Source organism: Alternaria conjuncta (assembly GCF_024043145.1).
Source record: "Alternaria conjuncta strain BMP 0040 chromosome Unknown scaffold_34, whole genome shotgun sequence".
Taxonomy (NCBI): Eukaryota; Fungi; Ascomycota; class Dothideomycetes; order Pleosporales; family Pleosporaceae; genus Alternaria; species Alternaria conjuncta.
The window spans coordinates 89,101-116,941 of record NW_026250123.1 but is presented as its reverse complement, the minus strand read 5'-3'; the positions used below and the strand labels follow the sequence as shown (position 1 = coordinate 116,941).

The following is a 27,841-nucleotide window of genomic DNA, read 5'->3' as shown; positions in this document are numbered from 1 at the left end:
CGCGCACTTTGCAGTGGGATGCATGGCCAACGGCGTCCACGAGGGACACCAGGCACGCTGTATGGTCTTGACGCGGCCGAGTGGCTGGGGACAGACAAGTCATGATGTATCGCCCGTAGCCCATCGTTGGTTGATACGACGCGACCTGTCGCAGGTGGTTCTATTCACTCTGTGCCCTTTACATCATCTTCACAACTTTATACCCATCGTACTATTGCACTAGGATAATTGTAATAATTCTAATAATCCTTCGCCCACACGCCATCCTCGATCTGCAAGGTCAACAAGCCTCACCTCCAGCCCGTGTTAGCGCCGACAAGGATTGCTGTTCTCCAGCCGTGACCCAGCCTTTCTCTCCACCACAGCTGGAGCTGGCGACCACCACAGGACCGCCTCTCCACCAGCGAAGAGCGCGACGGAGCTGCAGAGCCATTGCTACCTGCGATAGACGGGAGCTGTTGTGCTGCCTGGTCTGGTGAGTCCCGTGACCTCTCACATTGCTGAGTAGGTGTCTGACGCTGGCTAGCCTGAACGTCGGCGGCCATTGTCGCAGAGCGTCGCACGCCGCAGAGCTGTGCTGCACGCATTCGACCGCCAACTGGACCTCTCACGTCCCCGTTCACGTCCGTTCACGACCCCCGTCCCGTTCACGCCCGCTATCACGGCTCCTCTCGCACACCCGCCCTCGCTGTTCGCGCACCAGCAACATCCAGGTTGCGCAAACGTAAACAGCCACGGTGCGGCCCTGCACCCACACCATCGCCAACATCATTTCCCTCCCATAACGTCCTCGAGGAAAACGGCGCCGGACATGTCTTCCGTCACCCACCCCGCCTTCTAGAATCTTTCAGATTCTACGATGGTTTTAGATACAGAACGACCTCCTCTTCCGGCACCTACTGAACCCTCGACTCTCGATTCCGCAGACGAATCAACCTACCACATCGACGAAATCAACACCGACGTCTCCAACCGCACCGACAGGACCTCGTACTCCGTCCCCGACGACGGCACCCCCATCACCATCAACACCACCTCGCCCACCAAGCCCCGCGGCCAAGCGAGGCTCTCCCGCAAGTTCCCCTCGCAGACGTCGCTGCTCATTGAGTACTTCGAGTCCGGCAAGGACGAAGGCCAGGCCGGCTCGCGAGGCAGCGTCCGCGTCCGCGTCACCCCCTCGTCTCGCAAGAGCAGGCACTCGACCGCGAGCGACAACGTCCAGATCACCCAGACGTCCGCCAAGCGCAACTCCCACGCGCCCTCCTACTCCAAGCGCCTCTCGCTCGCGACCAGCAAGTCGTACTCCGAGCTCTACGACTCGCGCACCGTCGCCTACTCCGACCTCTCCAACATCTCCTCCCTGCCGCCCGTCGACATCGAGCTGCTGCCCAACCACAGCGACCTGTCTACCGACGGCGGCCGCTTCCTCCCCATGCCCTCGGACATATCGTCCATGCCCGCAGACAGCATGACTGGCCAGACAGAGATCCTCCCGCCCGCGCGGCGCAGGAGCCGCAGCATGGAACGCGACGCAGTCACCGAGTCCATGGTATCAGAAGCCATCCAGGACACACTCAAGGCACCCCGCCACCACCGCAGCAGAAGTCTCAGCAAAGACCGCATCACACAGCGCGTCATGGAGAAACTGGCGCAGCAGGCCGCAGAAGGCGGTGCTGCCAGATCAAAACACAGCTCTTCAAAGTCAAGAGACACGTCCAGACGGCGGGAAGACGAGCTTGCCTCGCCCCGCAAGTCGCACCGCAGAAGGAGCAAGGACGTCGAGCAGGCGAGCGGCACCGAGTCCAGCTACCTCTCCTCAAACGCCGACCGTCGTTCGCATGTCTCTGGAACTTCTTCCATCAACAACCCCAAACTACTGGCCACAGTCGAGGACGCCATCAAGCGCCTCATCCTCCCCGAGCTGAATGCGCTGAAAGAAGAGAACCGCACTTCCAGGAACATGGACAAGTTCGACCGCGCGAACCGCGACAGCATAGCCACCTTCGAAACCGTCGAATCAGCCGGCTCTCGCGACCCATCCAGACGCCGTGTGTCCAAATCCTCGAGCGCACCCAAACTCCACAGCAACAAGCCCAAAGTTGTCCTCAATAGGGATGGCGACGATCCAGGGACGACACTGGCTGGCGGATCAAGCCGCAAGAGCGAGCGACGATCCAGCCGGGGCTCCATCTCAAGCTACGCTGATTCGACTACCCGTGAGGAGAAGGAGAAGTCCCATCGGAGAAAGAGCAGTAGCAAAGACAGCACCATGTCTCAACGAGATGCTGCTTTAGTTGGACTTGCTGGAGCCGGCCTTACCACTGCCGCTCTCAAGCATCACACTTCACGGGAAGAGAAGGAGGAAGAACGCAAACAGCGCAAGCACCGCTCCTCTCGCAGCAGTCGATCCGCAAGCGTATCCGAAAGTGTGCACGAGGAGCCTCGTGTCAAGGAACGCGTCCCTCCCCTACCCTTCAACCACAGCGAGCTCATTGGAGGATCCGAGCTCACTCGCGACTCAATCCTATCCGCAGAGACCGAGACCAAAGAGAGACCGCAGTCGAGGTCATCGGTCAGCACTGGCATAACAGGCACCGGTGCTGAGACGCCTCTTCAACAAGTCCCTCGCGGATACATCTCGCCATCACCGCGCACCCCCACCCGCACACCTAATGCTCTCCAACAAACGCTCGGCACGTCTCATAGCAACAAATCTACCAACGAGGTTCGCACATCAACTCCGAAGAGTGATCGCAGCTGGACCTCCCGCTCAAAAGAAGCCACCGACGCTAGCTTAAACGCAGCAGCTGCTGCTAAAGCCCGCGCAATCGAGCGATCCGGGCCCCAAGCTTCGGAATATGAGATCGAAAGCGACACGCAATCAAGACGTGGTGACACTGTCAGCCCAATACAGAGCGAGGCTAGCTATCGGGGAGATGCGCAAACCACGGGCTCACCACGAAGAATGCACTCTATCCGTAGTGGACCCTCCGTGTCTTCTCTCGGCCACCAGTTCGAGCGAAGGGAGTCCAACCTCTCCATTGCATCACTCTCATCGACGACTAGCACCAAGGCAGCGGCACGCACCCGTAAGCGACCTCAGGGCGTTACTCTCGAAAGCAAGAGGTCTATACTCAACGAGGATGCAACCACCAAGGACACCAAGCAATTCTTCGACCGCAACCACGAGAAGAATGACATGTACCGACGCGAACTTGAAGACAGCTCTGTGAACTACAACCGTATGACCATGTACACCGATGATAGCACAGGAGTGGAATACCTCGACCACGAACAGAAGGTCGGTGATCTTCAGGACATTCGCAAGGTCGGCACAATTCCTGAATACGTCCACACACCACTGGCCGTGGAGTCTGCTGTTGCCTCCCTACATGACGAACAATCCACCCTCAGCGTTCGATCCTCTATGGCCACAAGCCCGCTCAAGAAGAGCACGCTCTCGCAGGTTCACACAAACCCAGCTTACGTCCAAACCGACGAAGTACCTGCCGGCCAGAGATGGGCTGCCATCCGCGACAAGGCCGAAGCTCTGCAACAGGAACGACGTGCCGAGGAGCCTCCAAAGCAAAACATCGCTCGTGAGAACTCTCCTAGGCAAAGCATTGCGCAGTCTGAGGCACAGTCTGAGGATGGCATGTCGGTGGATGAACCGATACAGATGCATCATAGCGCCTACCCAGTTGGTGACAACGATATGATGCCTGAGATTGGTTACGGCATGGATGATGATTCGGATGTGACTACCAACCCATCGATCATCCAAGGGCCAATCGGAGGAGGCGATGGTTACCACGATCGAACCGACGAGCTGCTCAGCCGGCAAGAAGAGCGAGAGCGTACTCCCACCTCTTTCAGCAAGGGTGCCCTCGGACTCGGAGCTGGAGCTGCTGCCATGGCCGCTGCTGCTGCTTACGAAAGAGAAGAGCAGCAGAGTCCGGCTTCCTTCGATCAACGACACCAGGCCACCGTAGAAGATGAATATGATCATCCCTATCCAGGTGAGCAACAATACGAGCAGTCAGGCTATGCGCAGAGTAACCGCACTCCTTTGTCAGGCCAAACCGGCTGGAAAGACGAGGGTTACCAGTCGGCTAACCAACGTGAAGCGTACACGCCACAAAACCGCAATCACTCAAAGATCTTTGATGATGACGGCTACGGCGATGAGTACAATGGCGCGGACCTTGGCAGCCCTGACATGTTTGCTGCTCGTGCCAAACATGACCGACATGTTAGTGGCAACTCACACGGCATGACTTCTCCTCTCTACGACGCAGCTACCGGCAAAGGCATGGACCGCATCGAATCGAAGGACATCGTGGCGCTCATGGACCACCTCACTGTTCGCGACGCCCAGCGCAATGCTCGCGACACCGAAATTCTCGTCACCCTTGTGCGAAGCGCCGCGGAGATGCGCAACCAACTGGACGACCTAAGGCAGTTCATCAAGACCCAAGATACGATGATCATGAACACCACCGACAAGCGAGTCAACCTTGCGGAGCAACGCATTCTTGGCGGTCCCCGTCCTCAGCCCCAGACACCGCCTCGTATCAACCGTACCTCTTCAGACGATGATATCGAGACCAAGAAAAAGAATGTCTTCAGGCGTGCTCTCAAGGGCCTCAGCTCTGGCAAGGGTGATGGCGATATCAAGCACATCGAGCAAATGCTCGTTCAATTGCTTGGTGAGGTGGAGGGCCTGAAGCAAGTCAACCAGCTCTCGTTGGATCAGCAGGCGAGGACGAATAGTCTCAACTCGTATGAAGAGCTTCGAGCAAGCGGTGACGCGGGTTACGAGCCAGAGGGCCGTGCCAATACTGCCTCTTCACCAGACCAATCTGGCTACTTCTCCAACCCTTCGTCTTCCCGCCGCATCCAAGATCTTCACTCTGGATACGATGTTGTACCAACGAACCGTATTAGCACCGTACGGGAGGAAAGCGACGAGGAGTACGAAGAGCGTACCCGCACCCCTGGCTACGAGAACACCGAGCGCATGACGACGCCGACACAGGAAGCTTTTCCCGAAAAGCGTGCTTCGCTAGGAACTCCTCCACAAGCTTCAAGGGCAGCGCGGAACTCACAGAGCGATGACACCACGCCAAAGCGTAAGCACAAGTCTAACTCGTCGTCCATCTTTGGTATCCCCAAGATCTCGCGATGGTCAAAGACCACTACCTCCACCAACCCAGAGAGCCTGCCACGCAACAGCGGGTCTGGAGAGAGACGGCCCCACTCCATGCACTCCAGGTCTTCTTCCCAGGATGACTACTATGATGACGAGGAGCCATACGACCAGCATGCCGATGACAGGCTTCGATCCAACACATCCCTAGCCAGGGAAGAGCAGCGTTCGATACGTTCTGCACGCTCTCCATCGCCTCTTATCCCAGAGGACATTCAATACGAGATGGAAGACCCCAAGTACCAGGCGCACCGCAACTCGCTGAACCTGCAGCACCCTCAGCCACGACCTGGGCCAACCGGTCGTCACCAGAACAACTTGGAGACCCAAGCGCAGATCTACAATCCTGTTCGCTCAAGCATAGGATCTCCTGACTACGACCAATGGGGTAGCATGCCATCGCTGGCACGCAATCGTCTTTCAGGCATGTCGGCTCAACAGGGTGCTGGCAACCTGTCGCCAATCTCATCAGATGGCTACAGCCAACACTCTGCTTCTGAGCAGCAGGCCGGCCCCCCTCGGCCTCCCAAAATCGCAGATGACGGCCCGCTCGTCCCACCACCACAGCTGCTTGCTGGCTACGGCCAGACAAGGCAGATGTACAGCTCTCCGAATGAGTTCGGTAGCCAGGGTGCTTTGACACCGCTTGCACCTATTGCAGAGGTGCGTTACTCACTCGAGACTGACCGGGGCCATCGCGTAAGTTGAGCTCGCGCCTCAGAAAGACTGAGGCACAATGCTAACATGCGCAAAAGATGACGCCCACTCCCTCGCCTCGCCCGAGCAGCCAGTACCTCCGCTCCGAGGCTAGTATGAGCAGCCCGCAGCGCAAGATCACGGGCCCCAGGCCCATGGGTAGCAGGAGCCCACAGCCGCAGAGCCCGCTGCAGCACTCGGATACTGTTGTTCGCAGGAAGCCGATTCAGGGTGAGTTTGCTGCTTCTTGAGAGAAGTTAAAGATTTTTTTACTAACGAAACATGGCAGACGATGAAGAGTCTCTAGAGAGCTACCGCAGCAGTCTCGACTCGGAGATTTTCTAGGCGAACAATCTCATCAAGCCCGGCATCGTACAAAGCAGAACGAGACAGACTGCTGTCGCTAGCTGGGTGCAAAGTAATGGGAAAAAGGGCGACGCTCGGTTTCTTTCTCACCACCAACAACAACAACAGCCGGGTATTGCCAAGAATTCGCAACGATACAGGTCACCGCTTAGGCAAGTGAGGTTTGCTGAAGAGTAAGGGAAGAAAGAGCAGAGCAGAGCAGCAGCAGCAGTAATAATGGGGGGATGTGGCAAAAAAACGTTTTTCTTGGTTGTATGATGGGCTTTTATCCATTCGCTTGGAATGGTTTCCGCGCATATATCACTTTTGCGAGCATGGCGTTTTTTTCTACATAGCGTTCTCTTCTTCACCATGTTTTCTGGCCACATGAAGTTTGAAGGAAGTTTGGAGGGAGTCTTGAGTGACTCACGAAGGGACGAACTTCATGCTTTATGAGAGACGATCAATCGGCGTAGTTAGGTGTGCATAGCTGTTTGCAAATGCATCATTGTTTGCCGGCCCACGATGATTTCTTCCATGTTCTCCCAGTATACGCACCCAAGGTTGCCCTTACGAAAAGACCCCTCTGACTCGAGCGCGGAAGACAGAGAAGATGTTCTTTCCATGTTGGCGCGTGCGGGCTGTGTTGCAACGCGATCTTTGTCGTCATACGCTGCGGATTTGGTACCTGGATGTCCACCTCTTTCACCACCACAACCCCACCAGTACGCGACCAACAACGACAAACCTTTCCATCAACCAAAGCCCCTACCACATTCCCAGGTTCCCGCTCATAAGTCTCTTCACTAATCGGCAAGACCTTTCCACATGGCGAAAGGATTCTCATGTCTCGGCCCGCTGTTATGAGGTCGTTGTGATGTCATCAGGGTCCACCACTCTTTCATCATCATCGATGCAGTTATGAAGGAAGCTAGCAGTTGTAATACAAAAGGTTTATAATGCCCATCCTGAAGTTACCCCTCCATTACATATACACACACTTTTGACTTCTTTGATACCCAAATTCAACGTTTTTAACGATATACACTTCAAAACAACAAGTTACGCATACGATACATATTTGACAAGATGTCTGCCGAATACAAGAACACCGACGTCAACGAGATCGCCAAGAAGGCTGAGCAGGACCTCAACAGCCAGAGCGCTGTTCACGGCCACAATGCTGGTTTGAGCAGTACGTTTACCCTTCCACTTCCCCATCCCATCCTCCTCCCTCCCCTCTCTCCCCCATTAAACCCCCCTTCATCCCACCCACCTACCAAACCCCAACTAACCCCCCCTCCAGCAACCGAATCCGGCGTCGACACCGCCGCCGTCGAAGGCAAATTCCCCGGCGCCCAAGTAAAATACGGCTCCGCCGCCTCTGGCGCAGGCAACAACCGCGAGATCCCGCTTGATGAGGGAGGTTCTATCAAGGCGAACGGCCAGCCTACCAAGGCTGGTGACTTTGCGCATGGTGGTGTTGGTGCGCCTGAGGAGAGGGATCAGACGTATGTTCATACCCATGGCGGGGATGATGAGATTAGGGGGAATGTTAGGAACTAGAGTGGTTGAATAAGATGGTCCTCCCGCTGGTGGATGGTACTGAATGAATTACGTTAAAGAGTCATGTTTATGGGTATTTGGATGTTGCTGTGAGGTGTGATACCGCTTCGTTTTCCTCGTTTCTCTCGACGGGTCCTTCGCGTCTCGTTCGCGTCTCTTTCGCGGTCTTTTATGTTGATCGAATTCTTCTACCTGTCTCTCCATACCCGACTTGCTATCGGTGTCCCAAGTGCTCTTGTCCTGCAGTCAGCGTCCACCCCTTGCACCCACCAAAGTTCTATTTGTTCATGCTCATTAAATCTTTAGATGAGACTCAGGTCACACCCGACCGTCCGCGCGACAGTATATTGTACTTGCAACTTCTCTCATTTGAGAGTTACGCAGAGTGCGAGAAGCGTGATGACTCTGACCCCAACATCGTGTGATACCCAAACTGGGCGCATCACGATCACTTTTACGCGGGCGCTCGTACCAGCTGTTACACGGAAAAGGGTTTCTTTGAGCACTTACACTCTTCTGGTCTGTTCGCTACACTCACTACAGCTCACCTGGGCGGCTTATGCAACTGCACACCACTAACTCTAGTCGGCCAATAAATCACAGCTGGATCATGGAGGCGCATAACGACGCCATCCCAGTCGTTGCTCTAACCATACATCCATCACCAGCCTCCCCACCCTCGTCCGCATCCTCATCTGCATCTTCATCCGCCAATACCTCACCAAACACGTCCCCTCCGCAAAAGCGCAAGCGCGACCCTGACCCACATGCCAAAGTAGCGGCTTTACAGCAAAGGCAAGATGAGCAAGCCAAACTAGGCGCTAGTGGTGGTGTGCCGACGGGTTGGAAGTGTGGTCACTGCGGGACGGTGCGGGATGCGGGTAGTGCGGAGTGTGTGACGTGGTTTTGGACGGAGGGAGTGTGTGGGCATGAGTATTGTGGGAGGGGTGAGTGTTGTGAGTTGGTTATTTGATGAATTGAGGATGAGTATATTGGTGTAGAGAGCAAGGAAGTGACGTTCGTGAAGGTGGTTATGTAAAGTAACCTCAGAGGCTACCAGTGTCATTCATACGACAAGACCTGTACATTTGGTCCCGTTACAGTACAATTCGTAGGCGGCTTTGAGCGCGTTCACGTGTATGCATTTCGACCCTATCCATAGGTAGCGCATTCTTACTAATGGAGACGAAGCGCTCCCACACCAGGTAGATGAAGATGTTACAGTATAGACGGTGGAACTGCGATAGTCTCTCCCAAGTTTTCTTGCCGATTAATGTAGGCCTCCACCTTTGAACACAGGATATCGTATTGCTCCTGCTGTCCCGCATCTCCTTTGCGCTGTGGCCGTGGGTTGTCGCATTTGAGGCCATCTACTCCATGGAAAGTATTGAACTCATGCTCGTGGAGTATGTCTTCATTGCAAGTCTTGCAAAGCCGGAGGAAAGGTAAATGCGGTGGCTGTCTTCCTTGTAATCCGCGAGTCAAGTGTGTGCGAACGGCGGACACGGTAGTCACTGGGGCTGCTTTACATGTAAACGGCAACCCTAGCTTTTCCTGAGCCTTTCTGAATGAACATTGAAAGACTCTCCTTTCCTTCTGAAAACCATCAGCTGCGAGCTCAGGATGGTGTCTTCTGTAGTGATTAAGCCGCGCGTCCTGCCGCTGAAACTCCTTTGCGCAGGTCCGATCTTCGCAAATGTATGCTTTACCCTCACCATGCTTTTGTCTCTTGTGCCGCCCAAGGTTCGCATGGCGATACTGGCCAGTGAAAGCTTGATCGCAGTCTGAAACTTCACAATATAGAGTCTCTAGATGTTTTGGCGCTGTAGTACTGCAAGAGGTCCTTGGGGAATGGGACCTTCGCAATGGATCGACCGCGTTATTTCCATACTCCCACTGGGAGGGATTATGTTCATAGTCTTGTTCAAGAGGAGGTATAGGCGTTCTCTGATAGTCGATTCGGAAAGATGGGATAGTTTGAGAAATTTCTATCGGGGATGTGGGATACCGGACATTAGGCCTTTCAGTGATGACAGAATCCATCATCATCAACGAGTCAACATAACTTGTTGTACTTGACAGCGTTGTTGTGAACTCAGCCCATGTGGAAGTGTCGTTGGTATCAACTTCCATAGGTCGTTCCCACTCCGTACCCGAGCTCGGTGTGGCCGAAAGAACGTTGCTTGGTGATGGATGTACTGGACCATCCATGGAGGACATTGATGTCTACTAGCAACATCAGTCAGACAAGAATATATCTCGGTCGACTGGGAACTTACGTAATCCGTTGGTCTTGGTGTGTCTCCTATGTCCGAATCGGAGTCGAAAATAAGCTGGTATGGTGTTGCATACGGCATGACGTGGTCTCGCTGGTTGCCTAAAGGCAGCGTCGCAGGTATATTAACTGCATCGTGTACATCGTGTGCGTCGTGTGCGTTCTGGAAACCCAACTCTTGTGGGGTAGGAAGAGGTTGTAATGGTATAGGATCAAGGCTGGCTTGCTCTGGAATCATAATGTCAGTTCAAAACATACGAGAAGGAACGAATGATTGCTTACGTGCTGATAGATGCTGGACGGCCAGTTTTCTTTCTACCTGTCGATACAGGAGTTCCCACTGCACCTTTACCATCGCTCCTTTGCGCTGCTGTTGGCGGGTGTTGCAAAGTTGTCCATTGTAGCCGTGTCTGGTTTCGAATACATCTCTGTCAAGAAAGTCTTCGTTGCAAGTAGGACATAGCTCTAAGAAGGCCAACTGAATCGTGTATCCACGGCCAGGTCGTTTTTTCAAGTGGCGCCGTAATTCGGCCATGTTCGAGCTTTTGACGTTGTTACAAGTCCGCGGCCAGCCATGTCGAGATTCTGCAACGAAGACAGGACAGTCAAGCTTTCGATCGCCGTTGTCGCCAACAGTCAACATCTTGATTACGGATGCGATCGTTGCTGGATGAAGGACGCCAGGATACCATGTATTAAAATCCTGTAGTTCGTTACATATCCCAGGCCATGCTTTCTCCAGAGACCACACTTCGATTCCGATACCAGCTTCTAGACAGGATATCGCTGGACGAAGAGTCTGGAGGGGGTGGTCAGCATTGCCATTGAGAAGGTGCGAGATGACGTGCGTCAAGCGCGAAAGGTACTACTTACGTCGAGACGGTTGTCGCGGAGGACGTCGGCGTAGTCAGCAAACTCAAAGAAATAGTTATGGCCGTCCATGATTGTGTGCACCCGTCCGGAACCTGAGGAGGACTCTGATGAACGGAGGACTTACTTTGAGGGGGATGGGCGGCCTTTTACCCAGCACAGGGAACTCCCTCATTGGTGCGTAGACCGCTTAATGTGGAGTTGGCTTGCAGGAATGCAGGCTTGCCCACATGCGCATTTGCGGACTTGCGGACTTGCTGACATACTTAGTTGTCTGATTGTCTTCTTGCCTTACTAGAGCAGCCTGTGAGTCGTCCGAATGACTTGAGCAGGTTAGTGTTTGAAGCGACTAAGTAGGTGGCACATTGCTACTGGTCGTTTTGGGTGTCCGCATTTGCGCACATAAGTGTGCAAGAGCGACTGAAGCGTTACGGTTTGTTGAGAGACTGCTTTGAGTTCATGGTCGAAGCGAATGAAGGCATGTTCATGGTGATGGTGATACTTTCGTTCAAGAATGATGAAGAGGGCAAAATTGCAAGTATTGAAGACAAAGTTCGAGGGGTATCAAAAGGGAATGACATGCTCAGTGACAATACGCACGCGCTTCATGCCCAAACACCCAGAGTCCAGCTGGCTCTCTCACCACCTTTGTTGGAAAGACCAGGACCCATGCTCTGCCTCTGCGCGATGACAGAAACCTCTTTCTCTCTCGTAGCACCTTGCAGACCATCTTTGAGATACTTCTCACGCTCAACTTCCACGATGCCCTTGATGCGCTGCTGTGCTATCAGACTCGCACCTGCCCACGGACCCAGTGTATCCACAACTCTGATCGTGCCACCGATCAAGCTAGCAGGCGGCGGGCCATGACGTATTGCCATCTGAGCGAACTTGGTGTCTATGGGGTCCTCTGTGGGTGATTGAAGAGCTGCAGGAATCGGCGCAGGCTCCGCATCGGTATCGAGTGACGAGGGGAACGTATCCTCGCCTTCTTGTCGGCGCATCTCCACGTCTTCCTTTTGGTTGCGCATCTTCTCTTCGCGACGTGCGCTTGCCCTGCCGTAGCTCTTCACTGGATCCCACCCCTTGAGTTGTACCAGAGCGTCCAGCTCTTTCTGTATGCGCGTCTTGAGACCAGGTAGATTTGACACGCCGCCTGTGATCACGATGCGCGACATGCATAACCGGCGAACGTCTATGGGGAGTTGAACGAGGGCGCGGTATATGAGGTGATGCAGCGGGAGGTCTTCGTCGTCGAACTCGTGCATGGCCAACTCGGGCGCAAAGAGAGCGTTCTCGGTGGGCTTGGCTAGTGATGCGAATGATAGCGTGAGCTCGGTAGGAGGTGTGTGCTTCGGGAAGGGTATGGTGACGGCAGGCGGCGGTGATTCGATAGCGTCTTCGAACTCCTCTAATACAGGGGCTTCTCGAGCGGGGAAGTATACGGTTCGTCGATTCGATCTGGGGACAGGCTTGCACCATCCGACACGTGTGAGGACTTCCTCTGCTTCTTCGAAAGACACGTCTGCCTTGGTAGCGCTCGGCTCAGCGTCGTCAAGTTCGGCGTTCAAAAGCTTGGCCATTTCCTCGCTCAGCAATTTCCCTGCCCGAACACTGCGCCTTTCCGAGACCTCACGGTACTCACATACCGCAGTCACAAGTGTTTCCGCCCAGCCTATATCCACCACCAGCGCTGAGCGTAGTCCTGCTGCGACGGTCGAGAGCACCGGGGTCGACATGAGGGTGATGCTCGGCGCCTGGAAGCTTGTGAAGAGCACATCGAGAATGGTCGACATGAGTGCATGCGGCATACGCGGCGGCATCGCAAGTAGCACCCGCCGTGGCTTTGTGTCCAGCAGAAAGTATTTGCCGTATGCCTCCCTCATCGCCCGCTCAAACTTGTCTTCCACCAGGCCCATGTCAACCTTGCTCAGATCCATGCGGTAGAGCTCATGTTCTTGACCCCAATCCTGATCCCGCTTCCGCTTTCTTCTCTTCTGTGCATATTCGGGATCCCATTGCCGGTAGTCGCCCACCCTCCGCTGGTCATCAGGCCCGAACGGGAGGGTGCATCGCGGGGCACTTTCGCCGGGAAAGCCGCCGCGTACGAATCGCGAGCCGACTTCAATCACGACGTACTCGTCTTCGGTGCGGAAGGAGCCACCAGGCGAGCCGAAGGTGGACGAGATGGATCGTAGGAGCGGTGTCCGCGGTGACTCTCCCAGATCGGCGAGGCGTGGAGTCGCGCCCCGGGTGCTGCGGTTAAGGGAACCCGAGACCTTTCGCTCGCCGCCGGATGACATGGCGGGGATGCTTTTGGATGAATTAATAAATCATTATACTGTAAGCTCAATGGCCGCAAGTTGCTTCGCCTGCATGTGCCTGGCGTTCGTCACTAGCTGCCAGAAAGCAAGCTTGTGTGTTCCAGGGTTAGCGTTGGCTGGCTGGCCCGAGCGCAGGAAAAAGTTCTAGCTGGAAAGCGCACTGCTCGAGCTTGCGACAACTCCCATCGCGACTTCCCACACCACGTCCAAATTCACCACGGAGGGTAGCTGCGTTTCGCGATCGCCATTGGACCTACCCCACGACCGAAATCAGCAAAATGGGTCTTTTTATCCTCTCGGAGACTTCGGCGGGTTACGTCCTGCTGAAGTCCAAGGACAAGAAGCTTCTCAGCGGAGAGAACAAGAACTCCTCTAGCATTGTCGAGGAGCTCAAGCTCAAGAAGTTCGCCAAGTTCGGCAGCGCAGTAGACGCTCTCGAGCAGGCCGCCGCGCTCCACGATGGAAAAGTCACGCCCATGCTGTCGTCGCTTTTGGAGGATTTGAAGGACGAGACCAAGGCTACCTGTACGAACATCCTGAGATTGCACAGTGAACATGGCAGCTAACACCTTCAAGTGGCCGTCGCCGACCCCAAGCTCTCCAACTCGATTGCGCAACTCCCCGGTCTCTCCCTCAAGACCGTATCAGACTCTTCTACCCAAGATGTATTCCGTGCCATCCGCGAAAACCTGACATCGCTCCTTCCCGACCTTCTTCCCTCTGAGGAAGCCGCGACCAGACTCGGTCTTGCCCACTCCCTGTCGCGACACAAGTTGCGCTTCTCGCCCGACAAGGTCGACACGATGATTATCCAGTCCATCGCATCGCTCGATGTGCTCGACAAGCAGCTCAACACCTACGCCATGCGTGTCAAGGAATGGTACGGCTGGCACTTCCCCGAGCTCGCCAAGAGTAAGTTCTAGCTTTCCAGACGCCTGCTCTGAACACGTTATTGACATTAGCGACAGTTCTCAACGACAACCTCGCCTACTCTCGTGTGGTCCTTAAGATGGGCTTCCGAACCAAGGCGCGTGAGAGCGACCTCTCCGAGATCCTGCCCGAGGAAATCGAGGCGGCTGTCAAGGCGGCTGCAGAAATCTCCATGGGTACGGAGATCACAGAGGAGGATTTGGAGGCGACCTCCGCTCTTGCCGAGCAGGTTGTTGACCTCACTGAGCACCGTCAAAGCCTCGGCGCCTACCTCTCCAACCGTATGCAAGCTCTCGCCCCTAACCTTACTGCTCTCGTTGGAGAGCTTGTTGGAGCGCGCCTCATCGCCCACGCTGGATCCCTCATGAACCTCGCCAAGTCGCCTGGTTCCACCATCCAGATTCTCGGTGCCGAGAAGGCTCTTTTCCGCGCTCTCAAGACCAAGCACGACACACCCAAGTACGGTGTATGTATTCTCACTCCTCAATGTAGAACGTCAAACTAACTCTCTCAGCTTATCTACCACGCATCCCTTATCGGTCAGGCCACCGGAAAGAACAAGGGCAAGATCGCCCGTATGCTCGCCGCCAAGTCCGCCTTGGGTCTTCGTGTCGACGCCCTGAGCACCTGGGGTGTATCGTCCGAGGACACCTCCAAGGAGCCCACCGAAGAGGAGAAGTCGCAGCTCGGTCGCGACGCACGCCTCACCATCGAGAGGAGACTACGCGCCCTCGAGGGCAAGCCGCTCAAGAGCATTCCTTCCGGCAACGCCAACGCGACAACACTTGGACAGAAGAAGTGGGAGGTCAAGGAGGCGCGGAAGTACAACCCAGACGCTGATGGTCTTACTGGTGACGAGCCAGCCGCCGATGCGCCCGCTCCCAAGAAGTCAAAGTCGGACAAGACCAACGGCACACCCAAGAAGCTCGTACAGGAAGTCGACAGTGACGAGGAGATGGCAGACGCCAAGGACTCATCAGACTCCGAGTCGGAAGACAAGCCCGCCGCCAAGGGCGACAAGGCCGCAAAGAAGGCAGAGAAGGAAGCCAAAAAGGCACGAAAGGCAGAGCGCGCCGCAAAGCGCGAGGCCAAGGAAGCAAAGAAGGCCGCCAAGGAGGCAAAGAAGTCCAGCAAGGACAGCAGCAAGAAGCGGAAAGCCGATGACGGCGACGAGAAGGTCGAGAAGAAGAAAAAGAAGAAGAGCAAGGACTAGATGCTGTCGCCTGTATCTGTAGCCATGTTCTTTCACAAAAGAGGGTACGGCGTTGTTATGGGTTTGAGCTTGCTTTGTTTCAGGCGAGTGGCGTACGAGGGTTCGGCATCTTGTAGTTCTATGTTTCAAAGTCCTCCTTTTACGTTGCATGATGGGGATGCGGTGGATGGATACCCGCCAGTTGGTAGCATACAATCACATGTTCATAAATCTTCAGTCGTGTTCGTCTTGTACTTGTGTGATGGTGTGTTCGGACTGGTGTTCGTTAGATAACCCCCATGCTGTTGACATTCCCACCGCACCCCGCGCAGTGTCAGTTTCTTCTCATATCATGATATCATGAACCCCTCCTCATTCTCCCCTCGTCGCTACATCTACACCTCACTAATCGCAAACTTAGACTTTGCGCTTAACCTTCCTCCTCTTCTTATTAGCACCCAACAGCTTATTCGCAATCTTCGGCATCTCCATATCCTCCACGCCCTCCGGAATACCCCCCTCCTCCTCATCAAACACCTGCTGGATGATAGCCAGAATATCATGGAGTTCGTCTTCAGTGAACCGTGTGCCCGCCTGTGTGAACGTCAGCAACCCTCAACCCTCAATACCGAACCCAAAACTTGGAACAGAAAGAACTACTGGAGAGCAGGATACCAGGAGAGAAATAAACATACCTCCTCAACAATCAGTTCCAACGTAACCTGCGTCGTCGGTCTCAAATTATACAACTGCAGATACTCGGCTTTGTTCAACCGGTACTTGGGCGCCAACGCACGGAATAAACTATGGGGTCCGCGGTAGAGCGTTCGAGGCCGCGAGGGGTGCGCGTCGGCGAGGGAGGAGGTTGTGTAGTCTGCGGTTTGGAGGTAGGCGAGGCCCTGGGGGGTGGTGGATGGTAGGTTAGTGTGGTGGATTGGGTGGGTTGATGGTATGGAGATAGGATGGGTGGATGGATGGATGGATGGGTGGAAGGCGTACATCTCTCAATATATGCGTCAAACCAGACGTCTTCTTCCTTTTCCTCCCCGTCTCATCAGCACCCGTGTATTCAGCGTCTTCTTGGCGGAGGTGCAGGAGGACTTCGTGGTTGGAGAGGAGCGCGGACTGGGGGGTTTTGATCTGATAGTCTTGTTAGCAAATGGACGCAGGATGGCGCTACAAAGGGTTCTTGATGGGTTTGGAGGTATTGTGTGGAATGGGAAGGATGAGATGAGGATGTGGATGTGGAGGGTATGTCATGTGATTGAAATGGTGACCCGGAGAGATGGAACTTGAGTCTTGCATGGCGTTACTTACATGCATCCTGATGGTCTCGTGGCACTCGCGCACTACCGTGTTGGAATTGGAGCTGAGGTTGTCCGATGGCCACGAGCCTGCGCTGTGTAGGGAGTCCTAAACTTCAAGCGATATGCTTTCCCAGTATACTGAACTCAAATTAGTTATGTGAAGACACGTAAACGCGTCGTCGTCGCAAGACCATATGAAGATAGACGTAAATCCAAGCAGATCGTGCAAAACACCAATGTAAAATCACTCCTGCTCTTCTTGTACCCTCGTCCTGAAAATGCCTGACGAAAGTGGCTAGCGCCATCGCAACACGTGAAAAGGACCTCGGGAGCGCGTACCTGTGATGAGCGACCGTGATTTGCTCGCAAGCTTCTGAGAATGAAGAAGCGTGTCTAGTATTCGAAGCGGTGTGCACAACTCAGGTGCTTGAAGTTCCGTCTACATGATGCGTGAGCCAGAGCGACACCCGCAAGGTGAGCAAAGGGCAGTTTTTCGCGCTAGCGTCTTGGCAGACCGAGGGTAAACTTGCCAGAATGGAAGCAACATGTAGAACCACATTGTACAAGACTCGGAACGCGAATTTGGAGATCTTTACTGGGTATTATTACTATAATCACTCGCTATCTTTTGTACTGTTCCAGACAGGGCTCGCTCGTTCGTTTCATGCCGCTAACGCCGCGCAATGCTATGCGAAATCTGAGATCATCGCAACTGGAGATCATGATCGTCGTTTACCCGTAACTTCGTTGCCTCGCGCTCAATACTCAGTGCCGTCATCTAAAAGCGTAATCTTTCATCATGGTTCCCTCTGGGCTTTCGCCACCGCCTTCGTCTTCTTCACGATAAAGACACCAACTTCCACACCTTTCGTGGGCTCACCGTTATGGTAGTCCCGTTCCGATACGCCCTCGAGGACAGCCTGGATCAGTGTTGCAGCGCTCATCTCGGAGCTTGGGAGCTTTTTTGACTTGCTGAAGTACTTGGTGATTATCTCCCGTATACGGGGTTTCTCTTGCTTGATCCACCAATCGTCCGCCCAAGCTGACCGTTGCATCAGAATCTCCTCTTTTGCGGCGTGGATGACTTCATAATTTGCTCTTCTCTCATTGTTGTGTCGTTCACCCATTGCTCCGCAGAATTTCCGGACTTGCGCCTCCAAGTGGTTGTACTCGTCCAGGTAATTGACGGAACTCATTTGACCCAGGTTCCTTCCCAGCTCTGAGTGGAGATCGTGGACTACCGTTACGGTGCGTAAGAGTGGGTCGAGAATTGGTCCGAGGTACTGCTGCGTAAAGGTCCTCGCACCTGTCCTGGTCGGGTAGATGAATAGAAGGACGCCGTCATCGCTAGACAGCTCGATTAGGCGATCGTACAGCAAAGATCTACCCCGAAACGTGAACATCTCAGCGAACTCATTAGTGTTAGTAGGCGGAATGTATCGCTCTACAATCGAAACATTGATGCTCCCCGGTGGCACGACGGGTCGAGGCGATGGGGGCAGGAGTTTCGAATCGAGTTGATAGTCTGGAATAGCGACCGCGCTGTCAAAGACTTTGCTGGTAAAGTAAGAATCTCCTCCGACAGCAGGACCAGGCGTCGATGGAGGAGACTTTGGCAGATCCATGAGCGTGTAACGACCAGGAAGGGCGTGGAATACATTGATCCACGAGGTTTGCGTTGACGATCTGTCATGAATCGAAGCGATAACTTGGCCGAAGATGTGGCCTGATGTTGACGGACAAGGCAAGGCGTGGGACAGAATCTTGACTGAGTCCAACTCCAGACATCCAGATTCGTTTACTGAGCTAATTAGCGAACGGGACTATGCGTCATTCAGGTGCAGGAGGTACTCACTGATGGTGCTTTTTGCCTCTTCTATCCACGCTGCCATCCTCAGCGCGTCGCTGAACTCGTCGTTGAACTCTTCGTGGGTCGGTACAATTATAGGCGCTTGACTGGGAGCTGTAGCGCTGGCAGTGATGTTCAGATTTGGCGACACCCCTGGCTCAGAATTTGGAGGCGAACCCAGCCCAACCGTGCGTGGGTTCACAAAGGATCCCCAACTGATCGTCCCCGGCTCCGTATCCGAGGGAGGCGTGTGAGTGGACACAAGATGTCCGACGCGGGCTCTAGCTTCCTTGGGACTGGTAACGGGGGTATGACTGGCCCCGTTGGCGTGGCTGAAGAAGTCGAGTGGTGGGCTGAGCGCATGGAGAGGGTCTTCTGGCTTCGACAGAGGTCCAGCGCCTAGTGGAGAGAAGGAGTGGTGTGTTTGCTGTGGGATACGGTCAGGGTGGGGCGCAGCAATGCCTAGTACATCAAACGAGGGTAGACGCAGGTTGTGCGTACTCCTAAGGACCGTGGACGTGGGAAGCGAGAAGTTGCTTTGAGGAAGGTTGAGGGTCAGATCAAGCTGCGGCCGGTCCTCGATGGTGGGAGTCCTAAGAGGCTGGGGTAAGGCGGAAGCCAGCGGGAAAGGCTGCGGCAGAGAAGCGTCGAGAAACGAAGAGATATCGTTGGGAACCGCTATATCGGGGCAGGGACCCGCATCTATGCCCTCATCCGGAGTGGGTGGGATGGAGTTGGGCTGGAGCGCTTGGTGGGAGTCTTGGTGAAAGCGAGGAGGGGCATTATCAGCGTCAGATGGCTGTAGAAGATGTGACGAGGACTGGAAGCCCGTCATCATGACCAACGGGGTCTGAGATGTTTGCCGGTAACGCGCACAATCACGCTATGCTGGGTAAGTGGGATGAACAGACGCACGGAGACGTGGCTGAAAGATCTGGCGTCCAGGTACAAACGCGGTAGCGCCGCGGCGGCAGTAACGGCCGCGTGGGAAGTATTGACAGGTGGAAGGGGCTGGCGGTAAACGAGTGGATGGTCGCCTGGGGAAGACGGTCGCTGCGTCCAAGACAGTCATGTAACAGCAGAGCGACCAGGCCAACGCGGTGCGAGGGCCAGGTGGGCTAGGTTGGGTTTGCGGAGTGAATACCCGATGTTCGCTGCGGTTGATGCTAGCGTGTTTTGGAGGCCCAGGGTCTCAGCAGCTGAAATCTAGACCTCGCGGCCACAGCAATTCACACCAGCGAAATGGCCTGACCGCACCCGCTGCTCCCTGCACACATGGCAGCCTAGCTCCATCACCAGCATGCCCATCCATCGCTCCTCACGCTGCCGTTGTTTGGTTGTTTGCAGCGCCGACTGTTCGGTGGGTCGATGCCCTGCTGCACGACAAGCCGGGCTAGTCCTGAAGCTGTTTGATACGAATTGAACGCACACCCATAGGGCTCCCGTGGGGAGCCAGCGTACACGAGTACGCAGTACGGCGCCGCACCCTGCCAATCGCCTCGTAGAACGCAGCCAGTCTCTGCACAGCTCATGGCCAAAACGCACAAGTTTTCAATTCGCTCCACAGTCACCTACCCTCGCCAACGTTTTGGTGCGAGCTTACAGCGCGTCTTTGGCATGGGTCTGGCAAGCCTCCAAGCTATCTACCCGCAGTCACACAGTGCAGCCACACTCAGCTGCCGCGACACGCTTTGCCCTACAAGGCGAAGGGCCATGCGAGTCTAGGCTTCCCATCGAGATGTCTCTTTTGGCCAGCGGATTCTTGATTGTCAGCAATCGAAAACTGTGAAAACTTCTTTTTAGCTGGATGCAGCCTAAGTTAATGATCAGCGCCATGCTGCTTGTCACGGGACTTGCCGTTGCGCGTATTTTGATCTCGCCACTACCGAGCTCAGGGTTTATTCCATAGTTTACAAACGTAAAACTTCGCTATCAATTCTGCGACCGATCCACTTGTGCATTGACTGTCAGATGTCAGACTTTGCTTACAAGGTCCGTCCGACGATATGCCTTGCTCATTGTCTACGGCCAAGGACCAGCCGCAGAAACGTAAACACCATACCAAGCTTTTGTGCCTACGTACTACGAGAGCCCGCCTCGAGCTCTGGGGTCTTGTTGCTTTGGCTTGTTTCCAAGTACCTTCACCCTAGCTCCACGCTGGTCCAGCTTTATCCCATCGAGACACTTCCTCGGTCAACCGCCGCGCCACCATCGCCTTTACGTACACTCAAGTATCAAACTATCGACATTAGCACCAACGTAACACCAGAGTGAGACATGAAAAACATACCTGCCACTTCTGCAGTCCCTTGTCCCTTGCTCCTGGCGCACTTGAACTGGATTTTGATGCCATCTTCGGCTCATGCAGTTTCACGTACTCCTGCGCAAGCATAGGACATGCTTTCTTGTGCGCCTTGTAGTGCGCCTTCTGGCAGTCTTTGTTGCAGTACGTTACACTGTGGCACTTGATGCACTGCTTGAGCGTGTCCGGAGACTTCCCGCATTGCGCGCACGCCTGAGGCGGTGCGGATGATGATGAGGATGCAGACTCTGGCTGTGTGTTGGGTGTTTGTGACGATGAGGTTGATGACTCCGCCTGTGAGGTAAAAGCAACGTTTGGGTGGTTTGCCGAGTCGGCCATCTTCGGAACCGAATGAGTGAGGATGTCTAATTTGGAGTCGTGATAAATCCCAATTGCGGCTTCAATGTCGATGTGTTTCGCTGCTACGCACCTCGACAGATGCCAAAAGTTGAACGTGATCGTCATTTTGTCCGCAGGGATGCGCCTGAAGCGACTGCGCTAACCCAATTCTGTGATAGCTTGGAAAGCTAGCAGGTGTCCCGAGGTCAGTCGCGAGTGCCATCAACACTGCCATAACATATCCGCCGTGCAAGAGAATTCCTGATCATGTCGCCATTGACGGCAACAATTTATCGCTCCGCTTTCGATGTGGCAGATGCTTTTACTCGCATAACAAAATCATTGCGAAGTTGCGCGACTCCATAGAGCCTCGTCTCATCGCTCCTGCCGTCTCAACACTGTCAACACCAGCTGGACGAGGGAAAGAGAGGCCTAACAGGCTTTCACTCCTGAGTCGGTAGGTTCACAATGGGTTCGAGTTTTGGACAGTGTTGTCGACTTTGAGCCTGTGGGTGCTTCATGCACGGTGAAGCATTATAAGAATTGTACCAAGCACTGCAGTACCTCTTCTCCACACTAACATAGCTCGACAACAACCTTCAAGCACTTATTCATAACTTGCACAGAATCCATCATGGGTACCGAGATGTCTCATCAGCAGAACGACGATCATACATCCCAGTCGTCCCAGGATGGCTCACAGAGTTGCGAGATGTGGATGTTCGAACACATAGTTGATGCCATGACACAGTTAAGATCGATATGGACTGAGATCAACGCGCCTCCCCCGGCTACGATCGAGCGATACATAGTGTTGTCCGCCTCCGAAACACTTCACGATTCAGAATGCCCTATTTGCCAGGGGGACTATGACGAGGATCAGCATGTGGCTATCAAGCTTCTAGGCACACATTGCAGTCACGTTTTCGGCCGAGACTGCTTACAATTTTGGGTCAATAGCGGTATGCAAAAGGCCCATTACTGTCCTATTTGTCGGCAATGCATACGTGGCGCGCTTGGTGGACTACCCCCATCGCAGCCAGGCGCCGAAGACGAAGAAGAACGTGTGTATGAAGTCTTCTACGACGAAGAAGAAGAAGAACTTGAAGCAGAACTTGAAGCAAGACTTGAAGCAGCATTTGGACAAGAACTCGAAGAAGAACAAGAAGAAGAACAAGAAGAAGAAAATGAAGAAGAACATGAAGAAGAAAATGAAGAAGAAAATGAAGAAGAACATGAAGATGAAGAAGAAAATGAAGATGAACATGAAGATGAACAAGAAAAAGAAGAGGAAGAAGAAGAAGAGGAAGATGAAGAGGAATGGGAATGGGTATGGGAAGAGGAAGAGGAAGAAGCTGAACAGGTCATCAGTACGCAACAGCGTGAACAACGCGATAGGCACTGGGCCAACTTAACCGAAGTCAGCAATATTTTGCAAAACATCGAAACAATTGTTATTCCCCCGGTTGCGGCGGGGGGCCAGTTAATCTTGGCTCTTCAAGTCGTACCGACTATCCAGAACGAAGACCGCGCCCTCAGGGAAACACTGACTCGTCTCTGGAATCAAAGCCGTTATCTCAATGAGCTTCTGTGTATCAATTTCGAACGCAAGCAGGAGGAGCAGCAAAGGGAAATACTACGCGCTGAAAGGGAGAGGAACATACTGCGCGCTGAGATGATGCAATTTACCGCTAATTTCCGGAGGATGTAGAAGGGCAGAAGAGCTCATGTAAGGATTGATGAAATCGCAAGCTAATCACGATCATGAGATCTGGCTTGTCCCAGTATCCGGGGTAGACATCCCGTATCATTTGGATGCGAAATATTCATGCAATAAGCTTAATAATTGCCATCTTCCCATGTTATCGAGGTGTGAACATCTGTCTGTCAAACGATCCCATTGTGAAAGCACTTCTTGCTGAACTTTTTAGCAAATACCAGTGGCCTAAAGTAGCGAACCCATTGTAGCTGCAACTGTGATTATCACTAAGTATCCGCATCCTGTTCCCATCCAGCCAATCTCTATAATTCCCATGGCACCAGAGGACCTTATCTGTTGTCTGCGCTTCCCTTGAACAACCCAATCACCCCAAAGCTTCATGAAGCAATCAGCACTAACTTAATGAGCCTATAAATACACCCTGTACAACTCATCCTCCCATACCCGTCACTACCCCAAATCTCTCAAACACCCTCATCCCGCCCACGAAACAGCTGTCTACCCCTCTCACAAAAAGCACTAAAATCCCGCTCCCGCCGCTCCAACGCTTGACGCATCCTCCTCAACTCCCCTTCACGTTCCCTCAGACGGGCTTCGCGAGCATCCAGATTGGCTGAACGTCGTTGGAACTCGAGTGACTGGAAAGCATGTGGCGGCGCTGCTCTGTTCTGTTCGCCTTGGCGTGGGGAGTTTGTGGAGTTTGAATCGTCTGGGGGGTAGTTGAATTGTGCTCGATGTGGAGGTGCTGAGGATGGGGTGCGTTGCTGGCCGAACTGGAAGGGTTGGGGGGTTGGACGGGTGGAATGAGAGGGTGTGTGAGGCCCTGAAGACGCAGACTGAGGCGCTGGTTGTCCGGCTGTCGCTTGTCCTGCGGCGAGTGCAGCGTGGAACTCACGATGAGTAAAGACTGGCTCAGTGCGCCAGTTTCCGCGGTATGGAGTGTCTCTGGATACAGTAGGTGACTGAGTCGTAGGCGGACGGGGCTCAGTGCGCCAGTTTTCGCGGTATGAAGTGTCTCCAGATGTAGTACGTGACTGAGTCGTAGACGGACGAGGCTGATTGGTACGCGCGTAGGGTCGAGGTGTACGTGCAGGCTGTAATAGTGGCTCCGTGTCTCTCCCGGTAGAATCTGACATGGTTTCGCCCGCAGGGCCTTCGGGCACGCCCGCGAAGAGGGAAGGTGCGGAGTTGCCAGCTCTAAGAACTTCTGTGGCCTCTTCTGTCAAACGCCGACTGCGCGTCGAAAGGCTTTCATATTCAGCTCTGAACCATACGGCGCGACACAGCGGGCAGAGGTTGGTGTTGTCTTGCGTCTTGCGACGAGCGAGGATCTTTTCAAGGCAGGCTTGACAGAATTCGTGGTTGCACTGGGCGGGCGGCTGGACGACGACGCGCATGGCTTTGTGGCTACTGCGGTCGTATTCTTCTGTACATATTGGACAGTGGGCTTCTTGTGGTGGGTTGCGCTCGCTACACGGCTTCAAGCAACGGCGTATGAATTGGGCACAGGCCAATGGCGCGGTTGCCATGTTGATTGATCGTAGCGGAATTGGTCGTGTATCTCTAAGCGTTGGGGTGTAGAGCCGCCATCGCGGTGGTGTGAGAAGTTGCAGTCAGCTTTGGAAAGAATGAGAGGGTATGAAGTGGATCCGACGCAAACTTGCGCAACCCGGAGTGAAGAGCGTGGAATCCCCACGGACCAGTAGAGACCTGTGGAGAAGGGTAATGACGTAGCTTATGCTTGTTGGATGTGACCCAAGAAGATCGCAGAAGACATAAATGACATTGAGCTATTGAGTTCGCCGATTACGAAGGAAAGACTTGCAGTTCCTATCTCACCTTGCAGTGACGATATAGAGATAACAATGTAGCGCTATCAGCCTAGGTGGCTTCCATCCAGACATGCGCACAAGACGGCAATACCTCCACCTTTGACTACTGTTTCGAAATCATCAACAACTGGAATATGGAGAACCTGTGTGGCAGTCAGTTCACGATATCTGAGTCTTTCGCAAAATACTTACAATATACCAGCTAGGAAGAGATGCACTCTTTCCGCGTCCGCAAAGTAGACCATACAGCCCGATAACAGAAGGTTTGTCGACGCCATGACCAAAATTTGGGACATATCTCTTTCTTGTTGAGATATGTATGCAACAGCGGCAGGCACTAGACTAGCAAGCACTGCAGTGAAGAAATGGGTCCACTCTCTGAGAGTGCTGTCGTAAATTACTGGATTGCCACCGAACTTAGACTTTTCCAAGAATCTCCCAAAAATTCCGATTATGGTAAGTGACCGCGCGCAGACCCAATTAGTAAAGTAATCGCTGTATTCGCGGGACTTGAGCGAGATCAGGTCCGTAGCTGCAAGTCCATGGAACCGATCATTTTCGCTACAGTCTTCAGGAAGGCCATAAAGAGGCTTAAAGTGAAAAATCCAGTTATCTCGTGTAGCGCGAGACACGTTGTAGGATTTAATCAGGTCGATATCAAACTGATCGGGCGCTGCGATCTTGGCGAGCATACGTTGTCGCAGAAGTGCTTCTTCTACACGTGGGTTAGCGCCATATTCACACAGGTTCAATGATAAATTTACCGTATTTCTCAAGCTTTTCACGAATCTGCATTATGAAATGATACTGCTTGGGCTGTGGTGCGTCGGTATCCTCCATTGTATTCCAAGCCCAATCTGTGGCATATTTTTTGGTGATGCCGCCTTTTCCCTCTCTGAAATTGGTCATCACATTACGAAGCTTCCACTCAAGATAGTCGATCTCTGCTTGCATGAAGAGAAGATTCTGCACGCCGAGCGTTCGGTAGGTACGGAAAATAGCCCGCTCAGGCACGCGAGCCATGTATTCAGCCAGCCGTGGGATGCCAGCTGGGGAACTCTTATCCCAGTCGCCGTCTTCATCCGCGTCATCAGAGTTGTCGGGTTTTAGGGCTTCCTCGACGTTTTCGGCTTCCTTAGGGGTATTCAATTTGATTATTTTGTAGTCCGCCGTCTGCGGTGCAGTATCGCCATGTAGCTGACCAGCAGGCGCTGCGACAGACGAATGCCCTTTCCTAATCACAGATTTATCTGCGTCTGTACTTGCGAGGCTTACATGAGGTTGTGGAGAATAAACCGGAGTGTGACGAAGCGGCGGGTAATCCGGGTGTGAGGGGTTCAAGACCGGTAGCTCGTCCACAGAACGTTCTGAATCAGGTCCATCGGACGTAGCTGGTCGGATAGGTCCATGTGTGGCGTTATCGACATGGTCGAGCTCTGGAGTTGGAGATGTAGACATGGTAACTATTTGTTAGTAATGGATATAGTTAATGATTCTCTTGTAAATAGTAGAACCTATGCTGAAAAGAGAAATGACCTGCCGGAGCTGTTCTTATATGAACTAAGTACGTCGCAAACGCAGCAGTATGACAACACCATTGAAGAAGATGAGCATGCAGATGACCCCAATTAACAAGAGTGATGATGTCGGCGTACATTCCATGGTACCCGCGAGAGCCTCGTGAATGTACGCCCTACAGGTGTACCCGGCTTTTGTCACAGGTAGGGCTCTGACAAACCGATATCAAGCATGTGTGAAGATATCTTGCTCCACGAAATCTTGTGCCGTCGAACGTTCTGTCTCGCAGCGCGTACGTGCGCCGTTCGGTCCGTCCTGTGGGAAAATCCGGCTTCACTGATTATGATGGCGTCGCCATTGGTCGTAGCCTTCTGACTCCGAACTAAGACATCTCGAGGCTAGGGAAATACTTCACGGTATATGTAAACAGACACATGTTGCAAACTCAGAGTTGCTGGTGAAGTATGCAGCTTCCGCGTTGGCTACTTCCATCAGGCCCCGCTATCGCGATTTTCTTGAGGCCGCTTCCGTAAGTCTTCGAGTGCTGATGTTTCTGCATGGTCAATTCGCAATTGCGCTTGCACATAGAAAAACGCGGTAGAAGGCAGGTGAAGCTCGATGGAAGATGAGGAAGGATGCGGCATCTGACCACTGGTGTAGCAGTGGCAACGTAGGTCTGGCGCTGGATCGCGTGAGCAAGGGCAGTCAAACCAGCCCTGTACAGTTCTGCGGCGAATGAAAGGTGGAAGAAGACGGGAGTCTGATGTGACAAAGTGCGGATAGAAGAAATTGATGACATGACGCGCAGAGTGGGGAAGAGCTTCCCGAGCCCAGCCACGTGCCAGCCTCCTCACCTTCCAAGGTTGCTATGAACATTGACAGCTTGTCGCATATCACAACAAAGCGCATAAAAAAAAATTCTCAGTCATAAGAACTCCACTGCAAACATTGGTAAAGCCAAACTCTGACTTTGTGTGAAGCTTGGGCAACTACCTGGATGCGAAGATCATGTTGTGGCATCATCTTGATATCGCATGTGCTCTTCTTCTGCCTGTCGGCAAGACGATGAAGCTATTCAGTCTGTAGGGAGGTATATACTTGATACTGCACAAGCTTCTCTAGGCTCTATGCGCTTTGCGTCGAAGTCCACTACGCTAGCAACAGTCTACCTGTCGTCTCGCTCCCACGTCAGCGCTCTCCATATCACCAAACGCTCAAATCTGCCGAGTACGGACTTCGTGAAAATTTCGCTGTAAGACGGATGGTATGCGAGATTACAGTATTCGAATGTGTCCTGGTAGGTGTCAGCCTACGCGAAGTCCGACGCCCGTTCAACATACGCGGCCTTGGCGACTACATTTGTTCGAGCTGACTTGAGGAAATACGTAGACCACGGAAAATGGCTGAAGTAGTGGGAAAGGTTGCTGTCTGACGAAGTGGCTTGTGAATACACGTGGTCTTACAAATCATGAACGGAGCTTACTAGGTACGCGTACAGTGCCCTGCTTGGAGCAGCAGAAGGCGTCTTAGAGGCGCATACTCAGTGTACTCCGTGGCTTGCCAAACG

The 27,841-nt window shown here is 53.5% G+C and overlaps 9 protein-coding genes across 9 annotated transcripts; 4 read left to right on the top strand and 5 right to left on the bottom strand.

Annotated features, from left to right (window-relative positions):
- Positions 1–859: 859 nt before the first annotated feature.
- J4E85_011389 (uncharacterized protein) lies at positions 860–6,250 on the top strand (the record flags this gene model as incomplete). The annotated part of the gene is made up of 3 exons (XM_051475592.1): positions 860–5,908; positions 5,965–6,136; positions 6,195–6,250. 3 exons carry the CDS (start codon positions 860–862, stop codon positions 6,248–6,250), a joined length of 5,277 nt encoding a protein of 1,758 aa, XP_051320607.1.
- A 1,089-nt stretch (positions 6,251–7,339) lies between these two features.
- On the top strand, positions 7,340–7,816 carry J4E85_011388 (uncharacterized protein; the record flags this gene model as incomplete). The annotated part of the gene is made up of 2 exons (XM_051475591.1): positions 7,340–7,445; positions 7,557–7,816. The coding sequence occupies 2 exons, from the start codon at positions 7,340–7,342 to the stop codon at positions 7,814–7,816; spliced, it is 366 nt and encodes a 121-aa protein (XP_051320606.1).
- Positions 7,817–11,566: 3,750 nt separating this feature from the next.
- J4E85_011387 (uncharacterized protein) lies at positions 11,567–13,264 on the bottom strand (the record flags this gene model as incomplete). Its single annotated transcript, XM_051475590.1, has 1 exon — positions 11,567–13,264. The coding sequence occupies one exon, from the start codon at positions 13,262–13,264 to the stop codon at positions 11,567–11,569; it is 1,698 nt and encodes a 565-aa protein (XP_051320605.1).
- A 299-nt stretch (positions 13,265–13,563) lies between these two features.
- NOP58 (Nucleolar protein 58) lies at positions 13,564–15,428 on the top strand (the record flags this gene model as incomplete). The annotated part of the gene is made up of 4 exons (XM_051475589.1): positions 13,564–13,810; positions 13,862–14,197; positions 14,254–14,681; positions 14,730–15,428. The coding sequence occupies 4 exons, from the start codon at positions 13,564–13,566 to the stop codon at positions 15,426–15,428; spliced, it is 1,710 nt and encodes a 569-aa protein (XP_051320604.1).
- A 396-nt stretch (positions 15,429–15,824) lies between these two features.
- J4E85_011385 (uncharacterized protein) lies at positions 15,825–16,730 on the bottom strand (the record flags this gene model as incomplete). Its single annotated transcript, XM_051475588.1, has 4 exons — positions 15,825–16,001; positions 16,103–16,306; positions 16,407–16,547; positions 16,725–16,730. 4 exons carry the CDS (start codon positions 16,728–16,730, stop codon positions 15,825–15,827), a joined length of 528 nt encoding a protein of 175 aa, XP_051320603.1.
- A 781-nt stretch (positions 16,731–17,511) lies between these two features.
- Positions 17,512–19,398, bottom strand: J4E85_011384 (uncharacterized protein; the record flags this gene model as incomplete). Its single annotated transcript, XM_051475587.1, has 2 exons — positions 17,512–18,515; positions 18,570–19,398. 2 exons carry the CDS (start codon positions 19,396–19,398, stop codon positions 17,512–17,514), a joined length of 1,833 nt encoding a protein of 610 aa, XP_051320602.1.
- A 1,392-nt stretch (positions 19,399–20,790) lies between these two features.
- J4E85_011383 (uncharacterized protein) lies at positions 20,791–21,204 on the bottom strand (the record flags this gene model as incomplete). The annotated part of the gene is made up of 2 exons (XM_051475586.1): positions 20,791–20,802; positions 20,854–21,204. The coding sequence occupies 2 exons, from the start codon at positions 21,202–21,204 to the stop codon at positions 20,791–20,793; spliced, it is 363 nt and encodes a 120-aa protein (XP_051320601.1).
- A 634-nt stretch (positions 21,205–21,838) lies between these two features.
- Positions 21,839–22,915, top strand: J4E85_011382 (uncharacterized protein; the record flags this gene model as incomplete). The annotated part of the gene is made up of 1 exon (XM_051475585.1): positions 21,839–22,915. One exon carries the CDS (start codon positions 21,839–21,841, stop codon positions 22,913–22,915), a length of 1,077 nt encoding a protein of 358 aa, XP_051320600.1.
- Positions 22,916–24,944: 2,029 nt separating this feature from the next.
- Positions 24,945–26,214, bottom strand: J4E85_011381 (uncharacterized protein; the record flags this gene model as incomplete). The annotated part of the gene is made up of 3 exons (XM_051475584.1): positions 24,945–25,471; positions 25,521–25,929; positions 26,032–26,214. The coding sequence occupies 3 exons, from the start codon at positions 26,212–26,214 to the stop codon at positions 24,945–24,947; spliced, it is 1,119 nt and encodes a 372-aa protein (XP_051320599.1).
- Positions 26,215–27,841: the final 1,627 nt, after the last annotated feature.